The 26139-nt window shown below is 43.2% G+C and overlaps 1 protein-coding gene across 1 annotated transcript; it reads right to left on the reverse strand.

Annotated features, from left to right (window-relative positions):
- Positions 1 to 5819: 5819 nt before the first annotated feature.
- Positions 5820 to 25590, reverse strand: LOC144683786 (transmembrane protein 47-like). Its single transcript, XM_078547177.1, has 3 exons — positions 25221 to 25590; positions 9213 to 9353; positions 5820 to 7995 (listed from the first exon to the last, which is right to left on the reverse strand). The coding sequence occupies exons 1-3, from the start codon at positions 25414 to 25416 to the stop codon at positions 7814 to 7816; spliced, it is 519 nt and encodes a 172-aa protein (XP_078403303.1). The 5' UTR covers positions 25417 to 25590; the 3' UTR covers positions 5820 to 7813.
- Between the last annotated feature and the right edge of the window lie 549 nt (positions 25591 to 26139).

Raw genomic sequence — 26139 nt, forward strand, 5'->3', positions numbered from 1 at the left:
GACCTCCCTACTTTTGTAATCTATTCCTCGATTGATAAAGGCAAGTGTCCCAAATGCCTTTTTCACCACCCCACTAACATGCCCCTCCGCCTTCAGAGATCTATGGACACACACGCCAAGGTCCCTTTGTTCCTCAGAATTTCCTAGTGCCATGCCATTCATTGAATACTTCCTTGTCAAATTACTCCTTCCAAAGTGTATCACCTCACACTTTTCAGGGTTAAATTCCATCTGCCATTTATCTGCCCATTTGACCATCCCGTCTGTATCTTCCTGTAGCCCAAGACACTCAACCTCACTGTTAACCATCCGGCCAATCTTTGTGTCATCTGCAAATTTACTAATCCTACCCCCCACATAGTCATCTATGTCGTTTACCATTTATCAAAATCCATGATATATTCTTCCATGGACTGATCATCTGACTTCCTAAACCTATCAAAGATAATCCAAGCTTCATACACTTCCAATAACTCATCCTTTTTGTAGAACTTATCCAAAATTTGCAGCAGATGGTTGATCCCTCTTCATGATCCAAATCATCCACTTTCCACTCTGAAAATACTTTACTCCTTATTTTACTTTTGGCTGGTAATAATAACGCCAAAGCCATACCTTGCTCCTTCCGGGGTATAGCAGTAACCCGGGTCCACATTTCAACTTCAGCCTTCCATTGCTGATAAGGTTCAGAGTCAGAAAAAATTGGTGGATAGTCGAAGCTTGCGATTTTGCACCGTCTTTCTGCCATTCCGTAACTTAAATTGTTAGCAACAGTACATGTGTTTTCCCTCAGAGGACTGAGACAGAAAGCTTCATATCCAGCAAGCAGCAAAGCTTAAAAGTTCATCCTCTGCTACCATGTTATTCACAATAAGAGGTTGTGGTGGAAGAATTAATCCAGGCTGGTCTTTTGGTTAAAGCTGGTTTATTTCCAAGACAACTGCTCAGTGCTGCTAACTTCCCCCAAAGTGTTCCAGCTGTACCTTTTTGTTCTATTTAGATGGAATAATTAATGCCCACCACCTGTTTAACTAGCAATTGGCTTTAACAGGATGATTGCCATATTAACATCCTGCACTCTTCATTGAACCAGGGTTGATGCCCTGGTTTGATGATAATGGTAGAGTGGGGGATATGCTGGGCGGTGAGGTTGAAGATTGTGGTTGAGTACAATTCTGCTGCTGATGGCCCACAGCATCTCAGATGTCCAGCTTAGAGTTGCTAGATCTGTTCGAACTCTATCCCAGTTAGCAAGGTGATAATGCTACACAACACGATGGAGGGTATCCTCAATGTGAAGTGGGAACTTTGTCTCCGCAAGGACTCTGCGGTGGCCACTCCTACTGATACTGTCATGAACCGATGCACCTGCAACAGGTAGATTAACAAGGACGAGGTCAAATAGTTTTTTCCCTTTTGTTGGTTCCCTTACCACCTGCCGCAGACCCAGTCTAGCAGCTATGTCCTTTATGATTCAGCTAGCTCAGTCAGTAGTAGTGCTACTGAGCCAGTCTGGGTGATGGATATTGAACTCCCCCATCCAAAGTACATTCTGTGCCCTCGCCACTCTGTGCGTTCTCCAAGTGGTGTTCAATACGGAGGAGTAATGATTCATCAGCTAAGCACAGGGCAGTAGGTTTCCTTGCCCATGTTTGACCTGATGCCATGAGACCTCATGGGGGTCCAGAGCCAATGTTGAGAACCCCCAGGGCAGCTCCCTCCCACTGTGCTGCCACCTCTGGTGGGTCTTTCTCTCCTGTTGGTGGGACGGGACATACTCAGGGATGGTGATTTTGGTGCTGGGACATTTTCTGTAAGGTATAGTTCTGTGAGTATAACTGTCAGGCTGTTGCTTGACTGGTTTGTGGGACAGCTCTCCCAATTTTGGCACAAGCCCCCAGATATTAGTAAGGAGGACATTGCGGGATCAACAGAGCTAATTTTGCTCGTCATTTCCAGTGCCTAGGTCAATGCCAGGTGATCTGTCTGGTTTCAATCATGGTAGACTTGGTGAAGATTTGATGCATCCGAGTGGCTTGCTTGGCCATTTCTGTAGGCATTTAAGAGTCAACCACATTACTGCGAGGCTGGAGTCACATGCAGGCCAGACCAGTAAGGACAGCAGGTTTCCTTTCCTGAAGGACATTAGTGAACCAGATGGGTTTTTAAGACAATTGACAATGGTTTCACGGGGCAGAATCTTCGGCTCGGCGAGCGGGGTGGGGGTGAGGCCTGCTCGCCGAGGCATAAAATGAAGTGGGGTGACGTCGGGCGTGCATCCTGACGTCACCGCACGTCATTTAGATTTTCAGTTCGGCGGGTGCACAGCCGAGTCAGCTGTGTGCCCACCGAACTGCCAAAGGCCTATTAGGGCCTGTTAAAAAGCAATTAAGACAATCAGGTGAGCTGCCCATCTAACCTTAAGGTTGGCGTGCAGGCAAAGAGCCCAGGCAGCCTTCGCATTTTTCATGGAACCTCATCCACGGGCGGAATGAGGCTTCATGAATGATTTAAAATTTTTATTAAAATTAATGCACATGTCCCAGCTCATGTGATAGTTTCACATAAGGGGACATGTCATAAAAGTTTTTTCAACACTTTATTAGACTGTTTAAACTTAAAATTAATCTCCCTGAGGCACACAGGGAACGCTCAGCACTTCCGGGCGCTGCCTGCCCCCGCGCAACCCCCCCCCCAAATGGGGAGAAAATTCTCCCCATGGTTACTGTTCCCAAGACTAGCTTTTTAATTCTAGATTTATTAACTGAATTTAAATTTCACCAGCTGCCGTGCTGGGATTTGAACCCGTGTCCCCAGAGAATTAACCTGTGCCTCTGGATTACTAGTCCGGTGACATTACCGTTAGGCCACAGATTTTGGTCTGGAACGGATTGGGGACCCAGCTGGGGGAGGCGGTGTTAGGTTTTACAGGCGGGCGGGGATGGTGGGTTGGGGGGGGGGTGGGGGCAGGGAGGGCACAAAGGGGCATACCATCTTGGTGGGGTTGTGCTGCACTGGACACAGGGGACCTCCAAAGGAAGATGTCTCCCGGTCTTAAAGTTAAGTCCAGGGATTTAGGTTGGGCAGAGATTGGGGACCTAAGTGAGGGATGTTGTAGTGTTGGGGTCAGTCGGGGGGGTTGAGGTTTAGAGGCTGAAGGTGAGGCACATGGGTGTGTGCCATCTTGGGGGTCTGCCTCTGATGGGCACAGAGCCTCCCACAGGAGGCATCCTCCCCTTCTATGCCACCTTTTAGCCAGAGTTGTTAAAATTGCGGGCTGACCACCTTCCTTCAACATTTGCCAGCCACACGTATTATTGTGGCAGATGCAGAATGAGGTCCATAAGTGACCATTAGTTGGCAACTTAAGGGCCTCATTAGGTCTAGGGCCTCAATAGGCATAGGGGTGGGTGGGCTGCCTGACACCATACCCACCCACCATAATATGTGGGACAGCTCAGGGGTGGGTGGTTGGATGAGGGAGATGAGCTGGCCACTTGCTTTATTATTTATGCCCCTGCCTACCTTCAAGAATGCTAGCAGGGGTGGGGGGGTGGGGAACAGTAAAATTCACCCCAAGGATCAGACTCCACAGCATTTCTCCCCTATTCTTAGGTCTTCCACGACATTGACCCCCACCACCAACTCACCGGGCAAGCCCTCCCTGACTCCGCTCCCAACTGGACCGGTCTAGCCCCCACCACCCAACTACCCACCTCCGACCCAATCTGACAACCCCGCTCCACCTGTCTACCCCTCTCCATCTAACTACCCACTCACCCACCAAACCTACCTACCACCTCACCCCCCCCGCTACCTCATTCACCTGCCACCCCATCCCATTCATTCATTCATCCACTCATCAACCATTCACTAACTTTCACACTGAACATTTAAACTCACCTTACAGCAGCTGTTGCCATAAACAGTGGGTGTGGCATCTGCACTGGTTCTCTTCGCGCTGTGTGTGTGGATTCCTGCGTTGAGAGAGTTCTTCTACATCATGGATTGGAAGTCTAGCCTTTTTAAAATGTATCCATATAAGGGGGTAGTTTTCTGTCTGATCAGAGTCAGATGTAGCAGTTCTGACGCTGATCAGAAGAGTTGGGCACAAGTCCCTGTTTTAAGTTGCCCATTTTGAGTCGTTGCACTTTAACGTTGGTCAGTTAATTAATGGGATCAGCGTTCGTGTTTAGTGGCGGGAGATTCGTTTTGAAGTCGTTTCTTGCTGGGTCTGATGTGGGGTCATGTGACCTGACCAGCATCATTTTGGAGTGGCACAGAGCCAGAGGGGCAGCAAGCAGGGAGTGGGAGGTAAGTAGAAAGAGTGAGCATATTTGTTTTATATTTCTAACTTTATTTTACTTCAAATGTTTTCATTTATCAACATAGGAATTTAGCAATGTAAAGTATAAACAACATGCAGGGTATATAATGTTTTAGTGTTTTTGTTTAGAGGAGTTAGGTCCTATAGAATCTAAGCACAGCTTTTACATTGATTGTGATGGGAAAACCTGATTTGCTTGTTTGACTTAAGTTGTTTGACTTAAAGTCGCACTTTTCAGGAACCCAACTGCAACTTTAAATGAGGATTTACTGTATTCCAACCGAAGCTAAATTTTAAAACTGGTATATTATGTACCATTTTTATCTTTAATGGCTCCATCTAGTAGAATTATTTATTTTATTTTTACGAATAAATTAAGAAATATGCATTGGCCCTACTTAACTCACTTAGAATTAAAATCAGCCCAAATCAGGTCCAAAATTGTGATTCGATCTTTGTGTTCTTTCATATTGTGTACAGTCAGTCAAATGACATTCTGAAAATATAAATCTTAACCCATATTGTCTTATTACTGACCGATTAAACCAATGAATGGTAAGACCAAGATTCGTGCTTATGGTCCTCTGTATCATTAGGTCCTTTGTCTGTACTCTTAGTTTGAGCTTTGCAAAGTGGCGAGTCCCTCTGGCCGATTCCTGTGGAGAGGTTAGTTCAACTGCTGTTCATAAAACTGCACATTCTTACACCTGCGAAATGTGACTGCTACAGACTACAGTGGTTCCATACTAAAATTACATTTGTATATTCAATAAGGAGATATTTCCTCAACCTTTCAATCTTGGATGTCATTCTATAATGCAGCAAAAATTGCTGATCGTCTAGGAAGTATTTCTCCTTGTAAAATTGGGGCTGTTCAGTGAGGTAGAAAAGATAATGGATAATGATAGGTGTGTTTAAAATTAAGAAGGGATGAAACAGAGTAAACAGAAACACACTTTTTGAAATTGAGGGCTCATCAATACAAGATTAAGTTTAAGAGATTTAGGACAGCAAGAAAAATACTGTTACATAGACTGGTGTGAGGTGAGGAATGTACAACAACAGTTAGTGACTGAAGCAAAGACCATGTTTATTTTTAAGAATAGGTTAGATAGGTTGTTGAAGGAAATGAGGATAAAGGGAACTGGGAACAGAGCAAGCACATGGATCAGGACTACTGCTTATGTGGAGCATAAACACCAATACGAACTGGTTAAACTGAACAAACTGTTTCTGTGTTGTAATTTTCATAGAATTTTATATATGGGGAGGGGCCTGCTACTTACTTGCTTTGTTCCCTTTGTTGTTAAGTGAAAATAAAAATGAACAAAGTAAAAAAAGATATAATTTGTTTGCCTTGACAGTGAGATAAAGAACAGGCTTAATTTTCCTGCCGCTTGGCAGAAATCTCTGGTAATAGGATACAATAGGTTTGAAAACCTCCTTATTTCCACTTTGCCCTTTCATGCATTGACCACAAAACACCTTTGAGTAGACCTTTTGTTTGAATCATGATATTCAATTTATTTTGTCTTGCACATGATAATTCTCTGCTTGGCAAGCATCAATATCATCTACTTTTGTTGGTTAGAGACGTCTGCTGTTGCAATCTGCAACGTATTTAAGGTAAACAGACTGGTAGAGAATGTGATGCAAAACTGGAATATATGCATGAACGATATACATAGAATGTACTAGTTTCTTCCAATTACTGAAATGAAAACTCATAACAACATAGTCTGATATAGATATTCTGCAGTAACGACAGTATGGGTCACCTCATATGATAGGTTACCAAGGACAGGGTTCATAGGCGAGTAGGGTTTGTTATAGGACAGGATATTGAAGTTTATGAAGGATGGGAGCTAGAAAAATGCAAATTGTTGTTAACATCCATGTCAAATAGCCTGTTGAAATTCACCTTCTAGCTTTACAAAAAGCAGCCAGAGGATGAACCATTGCCCAGTAAAAATCTCCCAGTGAGGGAGAAAGTTGAGGAAATCCTTCTAGATTATATGCTGAAATATATGTACAATTTAGATGATAATTATGAAACACAAAATGGTAATTTAATTTTCACTTTATTCTATTAAGATCATAAATTAAGAAACTCTCATTCCTTTGGATTTATGTGGGAAGTTTCAAACATTAGTTCTATAACTACTGAAATATTTTATGTCTAAGGAGTTGTTTTGGGGAATTCATATTGGTCAGGAAATGAGACATTGATAATGGACCCATACCTTTTGAAGATAAAAAGATCCTCCCAAACCCAGAATCAAGCTGAGAAGAAACTTTTTTTTGTAAAAAGGCACATACTGTTCTTGAGAATATTTATGTTCAGAGATTAGATAAAAATCATTATGAGCCAATCCCAATTAGTTAGCTCATGGGCTAAACAATTCAGTTCAATCTGTATTTTTAAAATTCTTTAAATTAAAACAATGCAATTTATAAATTTTGGATTATAGGATTGCTGACATGGATTAATGTTCAATGGTTAAGACCGTTTAGATAGAACCAAACAAAGGTCTGTTTGTTCATCCCATAATCAGAAGTTTATCTGTGAATTACTTTAACAGGTGGGAAAATTCTGACTGTAGAAGTGACAGTTGCATATGATGAATCCATCATTCCTCCCCCTACCCAGGCTCCAATCCATCAAAGACTTTCTGTTTTACCTTGGGCAGATTTTACAATTAATCCTTTCGAGTGTTGAATGAGTTTTGCTACTTTCAAAATTCACACATACATCCTTAGAACATAATCAAACTTAATTGAAAGGTTCAGTCACAGAAATGTTCGAACAATGGGGTTCACGCTGTTCTTGGAACAATAACACAATCTACAGTACTCAGAAGGGTTACAATAAATGTACATACAGCACGTATATGTGTGTTGAATTTTCAGCTGCTAGAGTTCAAAGTATGCAGAATTGACATGCCCAATGGCTTGCTATGTGTTAATAAGCTTACCGGACACAAGCCCAGTGTAGAGTAAGCCTACCATTTATTAAGAGAAAGATATAAGCCAGTTGGACAAATGAGTAAAAAAGGCTAAAAGAAGTGACAGTAAAAAGAAATTATCATCCACCTTCCAGAATAAAATAGTGCACTCACTAACAATAGCAAGTATTGATTGGCTGGTACACTGCTTCAATGTGATCCAATGTACACAGAAGAATGGCCAATGATCTCTTTTGGAATCAATAAAACTAAAAAGCAAATTATGTGTAAAGATTGCACGAGACAATTATGAGTCATTCCTTGCACTGGGAGCCTTCTTTTCTCACTTAGATCTCAATTCAGTCCAGATAGCTCCACTCACTAAAGAGTTCTTTCATGGAATGGTTGCTCTTCATTGTGATCCTTCTCCCCAAATTCATTTCTTAAAAACCATTATCTTTGAGCAGCAAATCTTCCCCCTGCCATTACATCTAATAGTGTTCTTAAGCTTAATATAATCTGTTGGTGTAGAAGAAGGGGACTAATAATACTCTTCCTCATAGGTGTCTGTGTTCAGGCAGTAGAGTATGGCTGCTCCAAGCATGAAGATGGTACCACCCCAGGCAATGCCATAGCCCCAGTTGAACTCATGGTACGTCCTCAGCGTGTTGGCATCAATGAATTTGATAGGATACAAAACTAGGGCACAAACCTGTAAAACAACTAAAAGAAAACACACTGATTAACAGAAGACTGACAGTGTAGGATAAAATACAATTATATACTAGGGATGGGATTTTCAGCACTCACTGCTGCCGGGATCTTCCGGTCCCGCTGCAAATCAATGGACTTCTGGCTGGGGCACCACCTCGCCCACGTCGGGTCCCACCCACAACGGGGCCAGAAAATCCCGGTTTAGGTAACATTATATACTATTGTGCCAATCAGTGCAGAGCAGGGGAATGGAGCAATGGCTATATTTTTATGATATTCATTATGGGGCTGTAAGATGGTTCAGATATTGAAGCTGTGGCATCGTGTGGGTCTCAGAGATTGTCAACAGTAATCTGTAGATCAGTGCAGGACTGAGTGTGGGAAGGAGGTGTTCTCTAAAGTATGGATATATTTTAAATGCTAACATTTACCACTCTGGTTTTTAGTTTTAAGATTAGGCTGCACAAATTTGAAGCATAGTGTTTAACACTCATATCATAATATTGCCCAGAATCTATATTCGTTGAGTGGTTGGTACTGAATGTGGCAGTGAATAGCAGTATTCAAAAAGGTGATTTCCTGTTTTTCTTCAAAAAAAATTCTAGTCCCTTCCAAATAGGGAGATTCATTGCACTAGATTAACGTTTATGAGTTGACCTCCTCCAGCTTGAAGGTATAAACATTTGGTTGGAAATTACAGATATCTCCAGAACTAGTGGAAAACATCTGTTTGCAAGCCAGTCCAAATGTTACTTGGTGCTTAGTTGTAAAATACACTGCTCAATCAGTCATATAGAGCAGGGAAATCCCAGTGCTCATGGATTGCATTGTTGATGATGGGGTAGTAGGGATGGGAGGGCCGGGGAAGAGAAGACAATAATTAATTACTATACAGTAATTTCTGCTGGAAGGTATGTATGAACAGGATCAGGCATCACCTTCAAATAGTTTAGATTTGCAAATGAAGAATGACTACTTCGGCAAGATGCCAAAGGGCAACTGATCACCACAAAACTATGTCCCAGAAAGTAGTTAGTGTCTTTGGTTAGGTGGGAGAAAACTGAAGATCTTTTTTTAAAAAGTCCATAACCCAAATCCGTTTGTGATTTTCTAGCATTAATAGATCTCCTATTCCCCCAATGTATGACAAGCAACTGAGGTACACTGCAATTTCTCCTACTCAGTCCCTGACAAAACTACATAGGGGATCACATACACCCACTCACCTGAAATGAACAGCATAACAGCAATTGTCCTGTAGCAGCGTTTGTGAGCACCCTTGCACAGTGAGATCACAGCAAAGAGGAATGCAATTAGAGTGATAGATCCTCCAGCAATCAGCAGCACTAGCGTAGCGACCTGCCAGTCTGTAGGAAATGGAACGAAATGACGGTTAAAATAAAGGAACATAGCAGCTTCAAACAAGCTTAATTTTAAAATCATAATTGTCAGCAATAGGAACACTGGACCCAGTAGGGGAGATTTTCTGCAGGGGTACCTAAGTGGAACATCTCCTGTGATTTTATCTTATTCATTGAACATAATGAGCACTGGAACCATTTTTCAATTGATCCAGCTCAGAGTGGATGACTCAAATGAGGGCAGTTAGCTTGAAGAAATTACTGAAACTATATTCCCCAGTCAGGAGGAGGTTATTTTATCTTAAACCCTACAAGGTTACCTGTGCTATACCTGCTTTTCCCTGGATATAAAAAGCACTAGAACTGGAAAATTTATTGTAGTGTCCTTCCAGCCCTGTGTAATCACAGAATTCTAACAGCACAGAAGGAGGCCATTTGGCCCATCGTGTCTGCACCTGCTCGTCAAATGAACATTATGACCTATTGCCATTGCCCTGCCTGCCTTTTCCTCTTACCCTTGCACAGTGATTACTTGAATAGAAGCACCGAATGCCCTCTTGAATGCCTCGATTGAATCTGCCTCCATCACACTTGGCCTAATTTCTGCTCCTATGTCTTATGGTCACTTCCAGGCAGTGCATTCCAGACCTGAACCGTTCGTTGTGAGAAAATGTTTTTTCTCACATCACATTTGCTCCTTTTGCAATTTGGTTTGCTTTTTCACTTTAAATCTGTGCCTTCTCATTCTTGATCCTTTTACAAGTGAGAACAGCTTCTCCCTATCTAATCTGTTCAGCCTCCTCTTGATTTTGAACATCTCCATCAAATCTCCTCTTAGCCTTCTCTCCAAGGAGAACAGTCCCAACCACTCCAATCTGTCTTCATTGCTGAAGTTTCTCATCCCTGGAACCATTCTTGTAAACCTCTTCTGCACTCTCTCCAATGTGATCACATCCTACAGTGTGGCGCCCAAAACCGTACACAATACAGTGATCTCATATCTGATTGAAGAACACATTGTGGGCTCAGTTTCCCCAGATGGAGTGGGTGGAAAGAAGAAAAGAATGCCTGCTCTTAATCACTATCTAGTAACCCCTGTTGGAAGAGCGACCAATGGAAATAGGATCAAGCTGTTGTTGTGATCTCTCCACAGTTAAATAGCTAACCTAACACTAACTGTCTAGGTTCACACCTAAAGAGCACAGATAGATAAGAACAGGAGTAAGCCATAAGGGTTTATAGGACTGCGATAATGATAGGACCAATGCCTGGTATGGAACACCTCTGTTTTAAAGAGAAATTGAAGGAATTTTTACAACAGGAACCGGGTCACTTTTGAGGGCATTAATACCCTGAACCAAATTAAGTTGCAGTTCAAGTCCCTATTGCAAATGCAACCATCCAGTATTAGGTTAATTTTTAGCTGTAGGGAGGGGAAATAACAAAAAAAAAATCATTCCGTTCTTCTATAAAAAATCTCCCCATTGTACATCCTGAGATCTATCTCCCTTTAGTGAACATGTGTGACAATAACCTTTCCTGGCTGACATCCAGCCCACAAGTGACAAATGACCTCATTCAGCAATTAACCACTACTAATGCATTATAAATCACACAAGCAGGAGAACTATTTCAGGATTATCAGAGTTGGCAGTACTGAGTCATTGTTAAGAAAGCTGCCAGTAAACCTACACTGCCATTAAGATTTGGCCTTGGACTAGTCCCCTCCCCTCTTTTCTGGAGAATGCTAACTCATACTGAGATACAATTCCAGTACCTTATTTCAGTGACCACCTTCCATCCAAATGTGTATGGTAAGTGTTGGTAGGCTATTTCAACATGGTGGGGAGCAGTGGGACCACTTCCCAGCAGGTACAACTGGTTAAGGAGGATTAAGAACCCTGGTTTATATTGCCTTATGTGGTTCAGTGTCAAATTTTGTTTGATCTCGGTCCTATGAAGTGCCTTGGGATGTTTTGCTGCATAAATATAAGTTGTTGTTGATTTTCCCCCTCTTTTTCACAAGGCACCCTGGCAAATTGTAGCACTCCAGCTGCTGCCCTGGAGGAAATCAGAAAAATCAACATAGTCTGGGGATCAAAAGTGTGATCTTTTGGTTTGGACAGTGTAATGCAACATCGGAGAGTTCCGAGTGGAGGCACAGGAAGGGAACCTAGATTTGGGCACCCAGTTTATCTCACTTCTCTCTCCCCCAAAAATTCTCCAGGTTACCCATTTAAGTCAGATCTGTAGCTAAGATTTCTCAAATTTCTTCTGACAGCCAGTGCTATGATGGGTGCATCAACTGTAAATTAAAGTTCTGGAGTTCAAGATCAGGGGTCAAGAAAATGTTTTTTTTTGAGGGCATTTCTTGAGATTTCTTGAGGGCTACTTTTTGATTTTTGGGGGCTACTTTTTGGTTTTCAGGGGCTCCTTTCTCATTCTCACCAACACCTTTACTAGGCGATGCAGTTACCTAATAACATTAACCTTCTGTAGTGGGTTGACATATGGGGTATTTGGACTCTCACATAGGAACATAGGAGTAGGAGTAGGCCATTCAGCCCCTCAAGCCTGCTCCACCATTTAACTAGATCATAACTGATCTTCTACCTCAATGCCATCTTCCTGCACTATCCCCATATCCCTTGATGTCATTAGTATCACTGGTATTTTGAAATCTATCCTCTGCTTTGAACGCACTCAATGACTGAGCCTCCACTCTCTCGGGTGGAGAATTCTAAAGTTTCACCACCCTCTGACTGCAGAAATTCCTCTTCATCTTGGTCCTAAATGGCCTACCTCTTATTCTGGAACTGTGTCCCCAGGTTCTTGACCCCCCCCAACCAGGGAAAACAACCTTCCTGCATCTACCTGGTAAAGCTCTGTAAGAATTTTGTACACTTCAATGAGATCACCTTTCATTCTTCTAAACTCTAGAGAATATAGCCCCAGTGTCCTCAATCTTTCCTCATAGGACAATGCCACCATCCAGGCCAAAGCAGCCCACTTGAATGGCACCCTATCCACAAACATTCACTCCCTCCACCACCGATAAATGGTGACAGTGTGTACCATCTACAAGATGCACTGCAGAAACTCACCAAGGCTCCTTAGACAACATCTTCCAGATCCACGACCACTGCCATCCAGAAGGACAAGGGCAGCAGATACATGGGAACATCACTACCTGGAAGTTCCCCTCCAAGTCACTCACCATCCTGACTTGGAAATATATCACCGTTCCTTCACTGTCACTGGGTCAAAATCCTGGAACTCCCTCCCAAACAGCACTGTGGGTGTACCTACACCACAGGTAGTGCAACGGTTCAAGAAGACAGCTCACCATCACCTTCTCAAGAGCAATTAGGGATGGGCAATAAATGCTGGCCTAGCCAGTGACACTCACATCCCATAAATGAATAAAAGAAGTTCTATGATGAAGATCATCAGGTCCAGGGGATCTCAACTTTCAGCCCCATTAATTTCTCCAGCATTACTTTTTTTAAGCTAAAACTTTCTTTCAGATGCTCAATCCCACTACTCTCATTGCACCCCAATATTTCAGGGAGGTTTTTTTGTGCCTGTCTTCATGGAGGTAGATACTAAGTATTTGTTTAGTTTCTCTGCCATTTCTTTATTACCAATTATAAATTATCCATTCTCTGCCTGTAACGGGCCCACATTTGTCTTTACTAGCCTTTTCCTTTTTACATACTTAGAATCTTTTACAGTCCATTTTTATGTTCCTTGCTAGTTTAATTTCATATTCTATTTTCTCTTCCTTTATCCATCTCTTGGTTCTCCCTTGCTGAATTTTAAAATGCTCCCAATTGTCAGGCTTACTACTTTTTTGGCAATTTTATATGCTTCTTCCTTTGATCTAATAGAATCCTTAACTTCCCTTGTTAGCCATGGTTGGATCACTTTTCCTACTGGCTTTTTGTGCCTTAAAGGAATGTAAATTTGTTGCAAACCATATTAATTCTTCTAAATGCTACCCATTGCCTGTCTACCATCATACCTTTTAATATAGCTCCCCAATTTACTTCAGCTAACTTGCCCCTTAAACCTTTGTAGTTTCCTCTGTTTGGATTAAAGATCCTAGTTTCGGATTGAACTACATCACTTTCAAACTTCATGTAAAATTCTATCATATTATGATCAGAGACAGAATTAGAAAAATTCATCAATATCCTTAATAATCATCGCCACTACATTAAACTTAAAAACCACAACACACAATTTCCCAGACACCACAGAATTTAAATTGGCACAAGGCAACAGGCATAAGTTAGCAACAAAAGTTTTTTTAAAAGAAATAACAGACACACACTTAGACGCACAAGAAGCCATCACCCTAAACACACCTTCTGCAGACTGGTGTGGTCACAGCTAACATTTTCATCACATATGCACAAAGCTGGACAATTTTAATCAGGCAGTTACTACCCATTTTACTGCACCTCAGATTTAAATTTAACAATCGATTGAGCATTGAAATTGATTTAGCATCAATTGCTGTTTGCAGAAGAGAGTTCCAAATTTCTACCACCCTTTTTGCATGGAAGTGTTTCCTAATTTAATTCCTGAAAGATCTGGTTCTAATTTTCAGATTATGCTCCCTAGTCCTAGACTCCCCTAAATTAATTGATCATTTTCCACATTACATTTCCTTCATTACAACAGTGACTGCACTTCAAAAGTATTTCATTGACTGTAAAACACTTCAGGATGTCCTAAAATCATTAAAAGCACTATAAAAATGCAAGTCATTCATTACTGTTTGTGATCTTAGGAATTCATTACCTCTGACTTCCAAGTTTTCCTGATTCTCAGTTAGCTGAGTATTCCTTTGTTGACAGGTTTAAAACTGCTCTCTCCCTTTTTGTTGCCATGTCTCCCCCGCCTCACTTCCTACACCCAGGCCTCAATCTCACCGCCAGCAACCACACCTCCCCTCCACCCCCCCACCCGTGCACACTCTTCCCCCACTGGCATCGCTCCCCCTCCGATCCCTGTGCACACACTCTCGCTGTGGCATCGCTCCCACCCACATCCCCATGCTGCTTTCCCCCCTCCCCGCCATCCTGCCTCGCTCCCTTCCCCTCTCCACCCTGCCTCACTCCCTTCCCCCAACAGCTTTGCTCACTCTTGCCCTCTCCCCAGCCCCTGATCCCCAAATCCCCACCATCCCCGGCACCCGCTCCCCTAATATACAATTTATATCAATGACTTAGATGAGGGGAGCAAAGGCATGGTAGCTAAATTTGCAGATGATACAAAGATGTAGGAAAGAACGTTGTGAAGAGGACATGAGGTTGCAGACAGATATAGATAGGTTGAGTGAGTGGGAAAAATCTGGCAGATGGAGTATAATATGGAAAATGTGAAGTTGTTCACTTTGGTAGGAAGAATAAAAAACAGTATTACTTAAACGGGGAACGGCTGCAAAATTTTGAGGTACAGAAAGATCTGGGTGTTCTCGTGCATGAGTCACAAAAAGTTAGTATGCAGGTACAGCAAGTAATTAAGGTTAATGAAATTCTATCCTTTATTATGAGAGGAATTGAACACAAAAGTAAAGGATAAAAGCAAACTACTACGGATGTTGGAACTCTGAAACAAAAACAAAAATAGCTGGAAAAACTCAGCACGTCTGACAGCATCTGCGGAGAGGAATACAGTTAACATTTCGAGTCCGTATGACTCTTCATCAGAACTAAGGAAATATAGAAATGTGGTGAAATATAAGCTGGTTGAGGGGGGTGGGACAGGTAGAGCTGTATAGAGGGCCAGTGATAGGTGGAGGCAAAGAAGAGATTGCCAAAGATGTCAAAGACAAAAGTATAAAGAGGTGTTGACGGTGGTGATATTATCTAAAGGAATGTGCTAATGGTGACATTAAGGGTAGAAAGCAGGACAAGCAAGTGACAGATGGCCCTAGTGGGGGTGGGGTGGGGGGAAGGGATCGAAATGGGCTAAAAGGTGGAGATAAAACGATAGATCGAAATAAATTTAAAAATAGGTGGAAAAGAAAAAAATATTTTTTTAAATTATAAATTATGGGAAAAGGGGGGATCGGAAAGGGTGTGGGGATGGAGGAGAGAGTTCATGATCTGAAGTTGTTGAACTCAGTGTTAAGTCCGGAAGGCTGTAGAGTGCCTAGTCAGAAGATGAGGTGCTGTTCCTCCAGTTTGTGTTGAGCTTCACTGGAACAATGCAGCAGGCCAAGGACGGACATGTGGGCATGAGAGCAGGGTGGTGTGTTGGGATGGCAAGCGACAGGGAGGTCTGGGTCACGCTTGTGGACAGACCAAAGGTGTTCTGCAAAGCGGTTACCCAGTCTGCGTTTGGTCTCTCCGATGTAGAGGAGACCACTTTGGGAGCAGCGAATGCAGTAGACTAAATTGAAGGAAGTGCAAGTGAAGTGCTGCTTCACTTGAAAGGAGTGTTTGGGCCCTTGGACGGTGAGGAGTGTCTGTTTACTACTACAGAGAAGTAAAGGGGCAGGTGTTACACCTTCTGCGGTTGCATGGGAAGGTGCCATGGGAGAGGGTTGAGGTGTAGGGGGTGATGGAGGAGTGGACCAGGGTGTCCCAGAGGGAACGATCCCTGCGGAATGCCGCCGGAGGGGGGTGAAGGGAAGATCTGTTTGGTGGTGGCATCATGCTGGAGTTGGCGGAAATGGCGGAGGATGATCCTTTGAATGCGGAGGCTGGTGGGGTGATAAGTGAGGACAAGGGGGACACTATCATGGTTCTGGGAGGGATAGGAAGGAGTGAGGACGGATGCATGGGAGATGGGCCGGACGTGGTTGAGGCCCTGTCAACTACCGTGAGTGGAAAACCTCAGTTAAGGAAGAAGGAAGACATGTCAGAGGAACTGTTTTTGAAAGTGGCATCATCAGAACAGATGCGACAGAGGCGAAGGAACTGAGAGAATGGGATGGAGTCCTTACAGGAAGCGGGGTGTGAGGAGCTGTTGTCGAGGTAGCTGTGGGAGTCGGTAGGCTTGCAATGAATATTGGTGGACAGTCTATCATCAGAAATTGAGACAGAGAGGTCAAGGAAGGGGAGGGAAGTGTCAGTGATGGACCATGTGAAAATGATGGAGGGGTGGAAATTGGAAGCAAAATTAATAAATTTTTCCAGGTCCAGATGAGAGCATGAAGCAGCACCGAAGCAGTCATCAATGTACCGGAGAAAGAGTTGTGCGAGGGGACCTGAGTAGGACTGGAACAAGGAATGTTCCACATACCCCATAAAGAGACAGGCATAACTGGGGCTCATACGGGTACCCATAGCCACACCTTTTATTTGGAGGAAGTGAGACGAGTTTAAGGAGAAATTGTTCAGTGAGAGAACAAGTTCAGCCAGACAGAGGAGAGTAGTGGTGGATGGGGATTGTTCGCGCCTCTGTTCGAGGAAGAAGCAGAGAGCCCTCAGACCATCCCGGTGGGGGATGGAGGTGTAGAGGGATTGGACATCCATGGTGAAGAGGAGGCAGTTGGGGCCAGGGAACTGGAAAATGTAGATATGATGTAGGGCGTGAGAGGAATCGCGGATGTAGGTGGGGAGGGACTGGACAAGGGGAGAGGGAATGGAGTCAAGATAGCAAGAAATTAGTTCCGTGGGGCAGGAACAGGCTGACACGATCGGCCCGCTGGGACAGTCCCATTTGTGGATTTTGGGTAGGAGGTAGAAGCGGGCCGTCCGAGGTTGGGCGACTATCAGGTTGGAAGCTGTGGGAGGAAGATCTCCAGAGGAGATGAGGTTAGTGACAGTCCTGGAAACAACGGCTTGATGTTCAGTGGTGGGGTCATGGTCCAGAGGGAGGTAAGAGGAAGTGTCTGCGAGTTGACACTCAGCCTCTGCGAGGTAGAGGTCAGTGCGCCAGACAACAACAGCACCACCCTTGTCAGCAGGTTTGATGACAAAGTCAGGGTTGGACCTAAGGGAACAGAGTGCAGTAAGTTCAGAGAGAGACGGGTTAGAGTGGGTGAGAGGCGGAGAGAAATTGAGACGACTGATGTCACGCCAACAGTTCTCAATGAAAAGATCAAGAGCAGGTAATAATCCAGAGGAAGGGGTCCAGGTGGAGGGAGAATATTGGAGGCAGGTAAAAGGATCTGTTGAACGGGGAGAGGACTCCTGCCCAAAGAAGTGAGCACAGAGACGAAGGCGGCGGAAGAAGAGTTCAGCATCGTGCCGAGCCCGAAATTCATTGAGGTGAGGGCATAAGGGTATGAAACTGAGTCCTTTGCTGAGCACTGAACATTCAGCATCAGAGAGGGGAAGGTCAGGGGGTATGGTGAATACACGGCCGGGGCTGGGATTGGAAGACGGAATGGGGTCAGCGGGATGGGCAGGGGTGGAGGGTCCTGGATGGGCATTGGTGTCGATGAGTTGTTGGAACTTGCGTTCCTTTGCACCTGAAAGAAAGAGACAAGGTTTCTTGTTGAGGCGTCGGATGAGACGAAGAATAAAATGAAACTGGGGGCAAGGACAGCTTAGAGATAGGGTGAGTCGGTGCTGCTAGAGGGAGAGGTCAAGTGTGTTCATGTGGTGGTGCATGGCACTGAGTGTGGATCTCAGGATGCGACGAGAACAGCAGTCCGAGGAGCATTGTATGTCCCGGAGATACCTGTAATCCTGGGTGGGTTCGAAACCTGAGGGATGAAACTTCAGTTGGAATCCACGTGGGGTAAGTCGGAGACGGAGACAGTCACTGAGGAAGGAAATATGGCTGTGAAAGCAAGTTTTAGTAAACACCTTGTCAAACATCAGGAGAGAAATGGAAAGCAATGAAGGTAAACAGGGCAAAAGAGACGAGCGGAAATCCTTTTCGGAGAGAAGAGCAGTACTTCTTCAAGGTAGGCATTCCTGGAAGAGAGTGGCAGTTAATAAACACTAAGATAAAAGTAAAATACTGCGGATGCTGAAAATCTGAAACAAAAACAAAATAGCTGGGGAAAACTCAGCAGGTCCTTAGAACATTCCTTAGATAATATCATCACTGTCCTTTTGTCTATGACATCTTTGGCAATCTCTTCTTTGCCTCCACCTATCACTGGCCCTCTATTCAGCTCTACCTGTCCCATCCCCCTCAACCAGCTTATATTTCACCACATTTCTATATTTCCTTAGTCCTGATGAAGAGTCATACGGACTCAAAACATCAAAAGTAAGGATGTTATGCTTCAGCTATACAGGGCATTCGTGAGGCCACATCTCGAATATTGCGTGCAGTTTTGATCTCCTAATTTAAAGAAGAATGTAAATGTACTGGAGGGAGCTCAGAGGTTTATTTGATTGATACCTGGAACGAGCAGGTTGTGTTATGAGGAAAGGTTGGACAGACTGGGCTTGTTGCCACTGGAGTTTAGAAGAATGAGGGGTGACTTGATGGAAATATATAAGATCCTGAACGATCTTGACAAGCTGGGCACGGAAAGTGCGTTTCCTCTTGTGGGTGAGTCCAGAACCAGGGGGCACTGTTTTAAAATTGGGGTCGCCATTTTAGAACAGAGATGAGAAGAATTCTTTCCTTTCAAAGGGTCATGCGGGTTTTGGGGTCAGGGCTGGGTTTTGGGAAGCAGGGGCAGTGCTGGGTTTAGGGGAATGGGGCCGGTGGGTGGGTTTAGGGGGCAGTATTAAGGCACAGAGGGGGGCCATGGGGGAGGGTTTAGAAGGACAGGGCCAAGGGTGGGCAGGTTTAGGAGCCAGGGGCGGAGCAGATTACATACAAAATAGGAGAGATAGGCCATTTGGCCCCTTGAGCCTGCTCCGCCATTCAATAAGATTATAGCTGATCTGTTTGTGTTTTGAATTCCACATTCTTATCTACACCCGATAACCTTTGATTCCCTTGCCTAACAAGAATCTATGTACAAAAGCAAACTACTACGGATGTTGGAACTCTGAAACAAAAACAAAAATAGCTGGAAAAACTCAGCAGGTCTGACAGCAGAGTCAAAGGGACTTTGGAACTCTCTGCCTCAGAAGGTGGTGGAGACAGAGTCATTGAATATTTTTAAGGTGGAGGTACATAGATTCTTAAACAAAAACAAAAATAGCTGGAAAAACTCAACAGGTCTGACAGCAGAGTCAAAGGGACTTTGGAACGCTCTGCCTCAGAAGGTGGTGGAGACAGAGTCATTGAATATTTTTAAGGTGGAGGTACATAGATTCTTAAACAAAAACAAAAATAGCTGGAAAAACTCAGCAGGTCTGACAGCCTCTGCGGAGACGAACACAATTGACGTTTCGAGTCCGCATGACTTCATCAGATCATGTGGACTCGAAACATCAACTGTGTTCGTCTCCGCAGATGCTGTCAGACCTGCTGAGTTTTTCCAGCTATTTTTGTTTTTGTTTCAGAGTTCCAACATCCGTAGTAGTTTGCTTTTGTACATAGATTCTTGTTAGGCAAGGGAATCAAAGGTTATCGGGTGTAGATAAGAATGTGGAATTCAAAACACAAACAGATCAGCTATGATCTTATTGAATGGTGGAGCAGGCTCAAGGGGCCAAATGGCCTATCTCTCCTATTTTGTATGTAATCTGCTCCGCCCCTGGCTCCTAAACTTGCCCACCCTTGGCCCTGTCCTTCTAAACCCTCCCCCATGGCCCCCCTCTGTGCCTTAATACTGCCCCCCTAAACCCACCCACCGGCCCCATTCCCCTAAACCCAGCACTGCCCCTGCTTCCCAAAACCCAGCCCTGACCCCAAAACCCGCTCCCCCAAACCTGCTCCTCACCCCATAAAGCCACCCCCTTGCCCCTCTGCTCTCCTAATCATCCTCACCCCTACCCTGCTCCCCTAATCATCCTGACCCTTACCCCACTCCGCTAATTATTCCCCACCCCCCACTGGCCTCGCTCCCCTAATCATCCTCTCTCTCAGCCCGACCCCCCTCCAGCCTCACACTCCTCCCCTAATCATCCTACCCTCAACCCTCACCCCGCCACCCCTAACGTTCTCCTATTTTGAACAGGATCTGTACAACAACTGCAGTCTGATACTAGCACATTAGGTAATCATACCACTTTCCAATAATAGGCTTTAATATTTATTTCTAAATGTGATACTGACCACAGTCCTTCAAGTTAACAATAAAAATATTATTTGCTAGTGGACAGGCCTGTTCTTTCCTTAGACTGTGATTCTTTCTCATTTTAATTGGTCTCCTATTAAACATTGAGTTTAAAATAAAACTGCAATCTGAGCTCAACCCAGTTCCAATAATACCACAAAATAGTGGGACAATAGTGCATTTCTGTAATCCTGAGTACACTATACTGCCAACCCACTAGGCAGGGGCTCATGGGAAAATCAGTGGGAGAATTGCCCAGGCATTTGTTCATATCTTGTGCTTAGGGGTAGTTTAAGCCAAGGGTTGTTGGTTGAAAGTTTGGTGGTGTGATGATAACATAGTCCAGAGAGAAAACCCCTTTTCAAGCAAGGGGAGTAACTTCAACCTCAAATCAAAGTAATTTGGGTCAAAAGTGGCTGTAACGTAGGAAGCAGAATTCTATCATCAATAAAAGGAGCGGAACCTTTAATCAGTGACTACCCATCCCCCCCCCTCAGCAACTAGAAATCTGTCTCAATTTGTTCTGGGAACCTGAGTAAATATTCCAATAAACACAACTTTTATTGACTGCCTTGCTATCCTTAGTGATGCATTACTTTTTATGTAAAATGCTCAATTAATTCAAAATCATTGAAGAAGATGGATTTACATATTTCAGGAGTGCAACTTTAGAACTTTTATCCAGCACATGTCTTAAGCTATGTTTAACCTATGTACTCCTCTCACCTGTGTGCAGCATTAGTATCATTTTAAAATGACATCTATAGAAAATGCCAGGGCTCATGGCTACAAGTTGCAAGTTGGCTTGCAAAAATACAATGAACTTACAGAATTTTGAATACTGCACACAGAGTTTCATAAAGATTGTGGAGATGAGAACTAGAATAAATTTAACACACACAACCCAGAAAGGAAAGCAGCAATAGGCCTTGTGGTTTCCACAGCAGCTGCTACTTTGGGGTGTGAGGAATTTGCAGCTGTTCGGACTTGAAGGGCAGGGCACCATGGAAACAGCTTGTCCCTCTTCTACCAGAAGCAGTTCTTTATTATGTGGCAGACCCATTAGGAACATAAGAACAGGAGTTGGCCATTCAACCTCTGGAGTCTGTTCTGCCATTCAATTAGATCATGGCTAATTTGAACCTCAATTCTATTTACCCACCTTCTATTCCATATCCATTGATATCCTTAACCGACAAACATCCATCAATCTTCCACTTGAAGATTTCAATTGAACCAGCAGCCACAGCCTTTTGGAATGCGCGTTCCAGATTTCCACTCTTTTGTTACGTGAAAAAGTGTTTTCCAGTTTCACTCCTATATATAGTCTAGCTCTAATTTTAAGATTATATCTTCTTGTACTGGACTCCCACACTAAAAGAAATAGTTTCTCTCTACCTACCTAATCAAATCCCTTTATCACTAAGGACCATGATCAGATCATCCCTCAATATTCCAAACTCAAGAGAAGACAAGCCAAGTTTATGCAGCCTGACTGCTGACTTAATCATATTTATACTGTGAGGTGGAATACAGAATAAGTGAACGTTTTGTTCTGGCCATAATCTTCCCCCAATATCAGGCAATTCACTACATTTGCACCCAGCAAAACTGCCTCTCCCAATCGAGTGCTGCTGCTTTTGACTGCATTAGTACCATTGACACTGTAGGGTTGCCTCCAAAGCAAGCTTATCATAAGAAACTGTAAAAGGAGGCACAAGTATGAAGGTCACTCCTTAAGTCACAACTTTGCACAAACCTAAGGAACATGCACTTCACCAATTGTCTTGAAGATTTAAAAAAAATTATACCTGGTCAGGTCCCTCAAACTTTGCTTTGTAATCAGAACTTTCAGATTGCTCCCAACCATTCTTTGGAATTTTGACTGCCTCGAGAATAAGGGCCTGCTGGTCACAAATATAGTTTATTACCACCAGATTTTCATATTGACGGCCCATACGGACTATCCCTGACAATGGAAAAGGTCCACAGCTAGAATGAAAAAGTCGCAACTTCACTGAAGTTACAATGTTGGGAACTCCTGCTGATTCTCCTCTCTCTAATCTGAGGCAGTGAGTAGAGCCATAACTATGTCCCAAAGAATATTTGTGGCACAGTCATCTAACAAAAAACAGACAGGTTACAATATTTGACAAGAGCTTTTTCTTCCATCAGTCATCTGCATCAGGTGTTTAGAAGAACGAGAGGTGATTTTATTGAAACACAAGATTCTGGGGGGGACTTGATAGGATAGATGCTGAGAGAATGTTTTCCTCATGAGGAAATCTAGAACTAGGCGCACAGTTTCAAAATAAACAGTCTCCCATTTAAAGAGGAGGAATTTCTTCTGGATGTTGTCAATCTTTGAAATTCTGTATCTCAGAGCAGTAGAGGTCTTTGAATATATTCATGGCTGAGTTAGACAGATTTTTGTTCTGCAAGGGAGTCGAGGGTTATGGGAGGCAGGTGGGAAAGTGGAGTTAAGCCAATAATCAGATCTGCCATGATCTTATTGATGGCAGAGCAGGGTTGAGGGGCCAAATGGCCTACTGTTCCTATTTTCCTTTATTCTTTCATGCTGCTGGCTGGGCCAGCATTTGTTGCCCATTCCTAATTGTCTTGCTAGGCCATTAAAGAGTCTGGAGTCACATGTAGGTCAGACCAGGATGGCAGATTTCCCTCCTCTAAAGGGTATTAGTAAACCAGATGGGTTTTCAGGACAATCGGTGATAACTGTCATGGTCACTATTACTGAGACTAGCTTTCAATTCCAGATCTTATTAATTGAATTTAAATTTCCCCAGCTGCCATGGTGGGATTTGAACCCATGTCCCCAGAGCATTAGACGAGGTCTCTTAGTCCAGTAACATTACCACTACACCACCATCTCACCCTATTTCTTATGTCATGTGTGAATAATCGTCCTACCTGAGAAATTTCCCCTCACCAACCTCCTTTAAATCACTTCATCTCGAATCCCCTATTGCTCAGTAGGGTAGTAGATGAGCCATGCAGATCAGGAAAGTCCCAATTTGATTTCAGATTTCTGTTAATCGATTTATAGCTCCCTTGCCACTGTCCTGGCTGAAATTGACATCAGTGTCCCGAGGTTAAGGAGGAAGGATTATTATAAAACATACCAGGGTTCTGAGTCCTAACTGTATTATTCAATGACCCCACACTAGAAGTGTGTAAACATCAGGTTGACAGGATTGTGTTCAGCTTCAATGTTCCCAGGGCCCCGTCAATACTTTCTGTCAAAGCACACGCATAAATAATGAAAAAAAGCAAAATACTACAGATACTGGAAATCCGAAATAAAAATACTGGAAATACTCAGCAGGTCTGGGAACATCTAAAAGGTCATGACCTGAAACGTTAATTCTGTTTCTCTCCCCATAGATGCCGACAGACTGCTGAGTATTTCCAGAATTTTCTGTTTTTATTTCATAAATAAAGTTGGATAAAGGTACCAGGCAACAGCTGGAATTAATGAACCATATCTCACCAAGGGGAGGAACAGCTTAAGAAAAGAAAAAGGGGAAAGTCATGAGAAAAAAAAATCCACAAGAGTTATATATTGGCTGCTGAGTAAATGTAAGACAAAACCCATTGTTTATCACTCGGATTTCACTAAGTGGTGTGTAAGTGAATTTTTTTTTGTGTGGTTTACTTGAACTGTGAAAAGCATCCAACAACAATTAAATTTAGGCAGTATCTACTACATTGTCATACAACATTAGGGTAAAGTACTCAGTCATATGTTTGTCCTGGTGGTGAATGTGGGAAAAGCAAGTTAACGGTGACGAATATTTCGAGCATTACACAAGAATCATGTTACAGCATTAACGCATATAGGCTTGAGTATAGTGTATTGCTACTAACATGCTAAATATGCCTAGTGACAGAACTGAATGCGCACTAAAAAAGTCACTTCAAGGCAGAGTAGTCTTTAAAACCATTACCCCATACTATGTTGTCTCAGTTAGCTGAAAATTAACAGTAATTAGTTACCGGCAGCAGTGAGTTCACTCCGTCTTAGGATGCACGTTTAGGATAGGAACCTTGCATTCACCTCATAGATAATTTGGTTTTGGAACTTCAACACTGTCTGGAATTTATCACAAGTTTTTTTTTCCAAAATAAGATTTTTTGGTTAACTTCACGAACAGTATAAGTTGTCGTGCAGTAAAACAAAATTAAGTTAAACAATGAAGTTTCTAGTTTCCCACCCAACTAGGAAATGTTTTGCCCCTTAAAAGGACTTATGTTTTTGTTTCGGTTTCCTTCCCTACCGACCTGATTTACCCATTTCCATGTTTTCGACGTGGTGTCTCTCTTCCCCCTCCCCCTTCCTACTGCTGCATGAGTTCTACCCAACAAAGAAAAAACTTCACCCTCAGTCAATCAACTATCCCCCAACCTCACCTTCTGTTTACTTCCCAAGAAAAATCAAAAACGCTTTAAAGATATTATTTACATCAGCTGGAAGGGAGAATTACGCTCTAACACAAAGCAATTATTGTAACAAATGTTGTCCCTGAAAGTTTATATAAGAAAAACAGAGTGGGTGGGTGGGGGTAAATAACAACACAAACTAATTTCTCTAAAAACAAAACTCGCTCAATCTTCGAGTACAAAGGCACTGCTTTCTAAATCAACGCTGAGATAATTTTTTTAAGTGTAATATGCAAGTATGCAGTAATTGTGGCGGACGTTAAACTTCAAAAAATCCTACTGCGATCAGTTTTATGTTTTTACGTGCTAACCCTTACCTGTCTGGAGAACGGACTCACAGTACCATCCAGCCGTGGTTTTTTTGCAGTAATCCCAGAGAGAAAGCGAGGAGCGCTCAGCAGTCACCCAGGCTGGACTCAGCAAAGATACCACGTCCAAACTCAAAGCCACAAAGACACAGATCAGAGCGATCAACTTAAAGGGACGAACTACCCGTATCTCATCCACAGCCATAGTCTACTCCAAGAATTGGTTCGGCAGGGAAAGATAAACAGTTCCTCCTGCACCAGCCCGGTGAACCGCGAGAAGCTGTCTGCTGTAACTGATTAGTTGTGCTTTCTACCCACTAGGTCTTAATGCTTCCAGTGTCTCCCGTGTGCTCTGTTGGCCAGTCAATAAATTGAAGTGAACCCTCAGGCGGTTTCTTGGACTGCCTATAATTTATCACCGTCAATAAGGGTCTTTGGAAAGACGATTAACAAGGCACACAGTTTTTTTTCCCCAAAATTACGCGAGTTGATGTGCCCTTTTCGTGCTCATGGATAATTCTTTCCTTGTAATGCTCTGCTTCCCTCCCCGCCCCCCGTTTGCCATGCAAATTGTTGTGTCTGTTTTCAGTTTGTACGTCTCATACAATTTCTCAATTTCTCATTGTCAACTATAAATAAAGTACATACTGTACTTTAACGTGAAGAACATCCCAAAACACTTCACATATCGGCAACAGATGTTGCACCAGGAAGGGAGAGATTAGGAGGGGTGACCATTGGTGAATTTTGAGAAGCTTTCTAAAGGAGGAGAGGGCGATGGGCAGATTTAGGAAGGGAATTCCAGAAAGTACCCATGGGCTTGTCCACTCATGATTGAGCAAGGAGAGAGGCCAGAACAAGAGGAACAGAGAAATAGGAAGGGACAAGATCATGGAGGAATTAAAATACATCATAATGATTTTATATT

Source organism: Cetorhinus maximus, chromosome 8 (genome assembly GCF_964194155.1).
Source record: "Cetorhinus maximus chromosome 8, sCetMax3.hap1.1, whole genome shotgun sequence".
Classification (NCBI taxonomy): domain Eukaryota; kingdom Metazoa; phylum Chordata; class Chondrichthyes; order Lamniformes; family Cetorhinidae; genus Cetorhinus; species Cetorhinus maximus.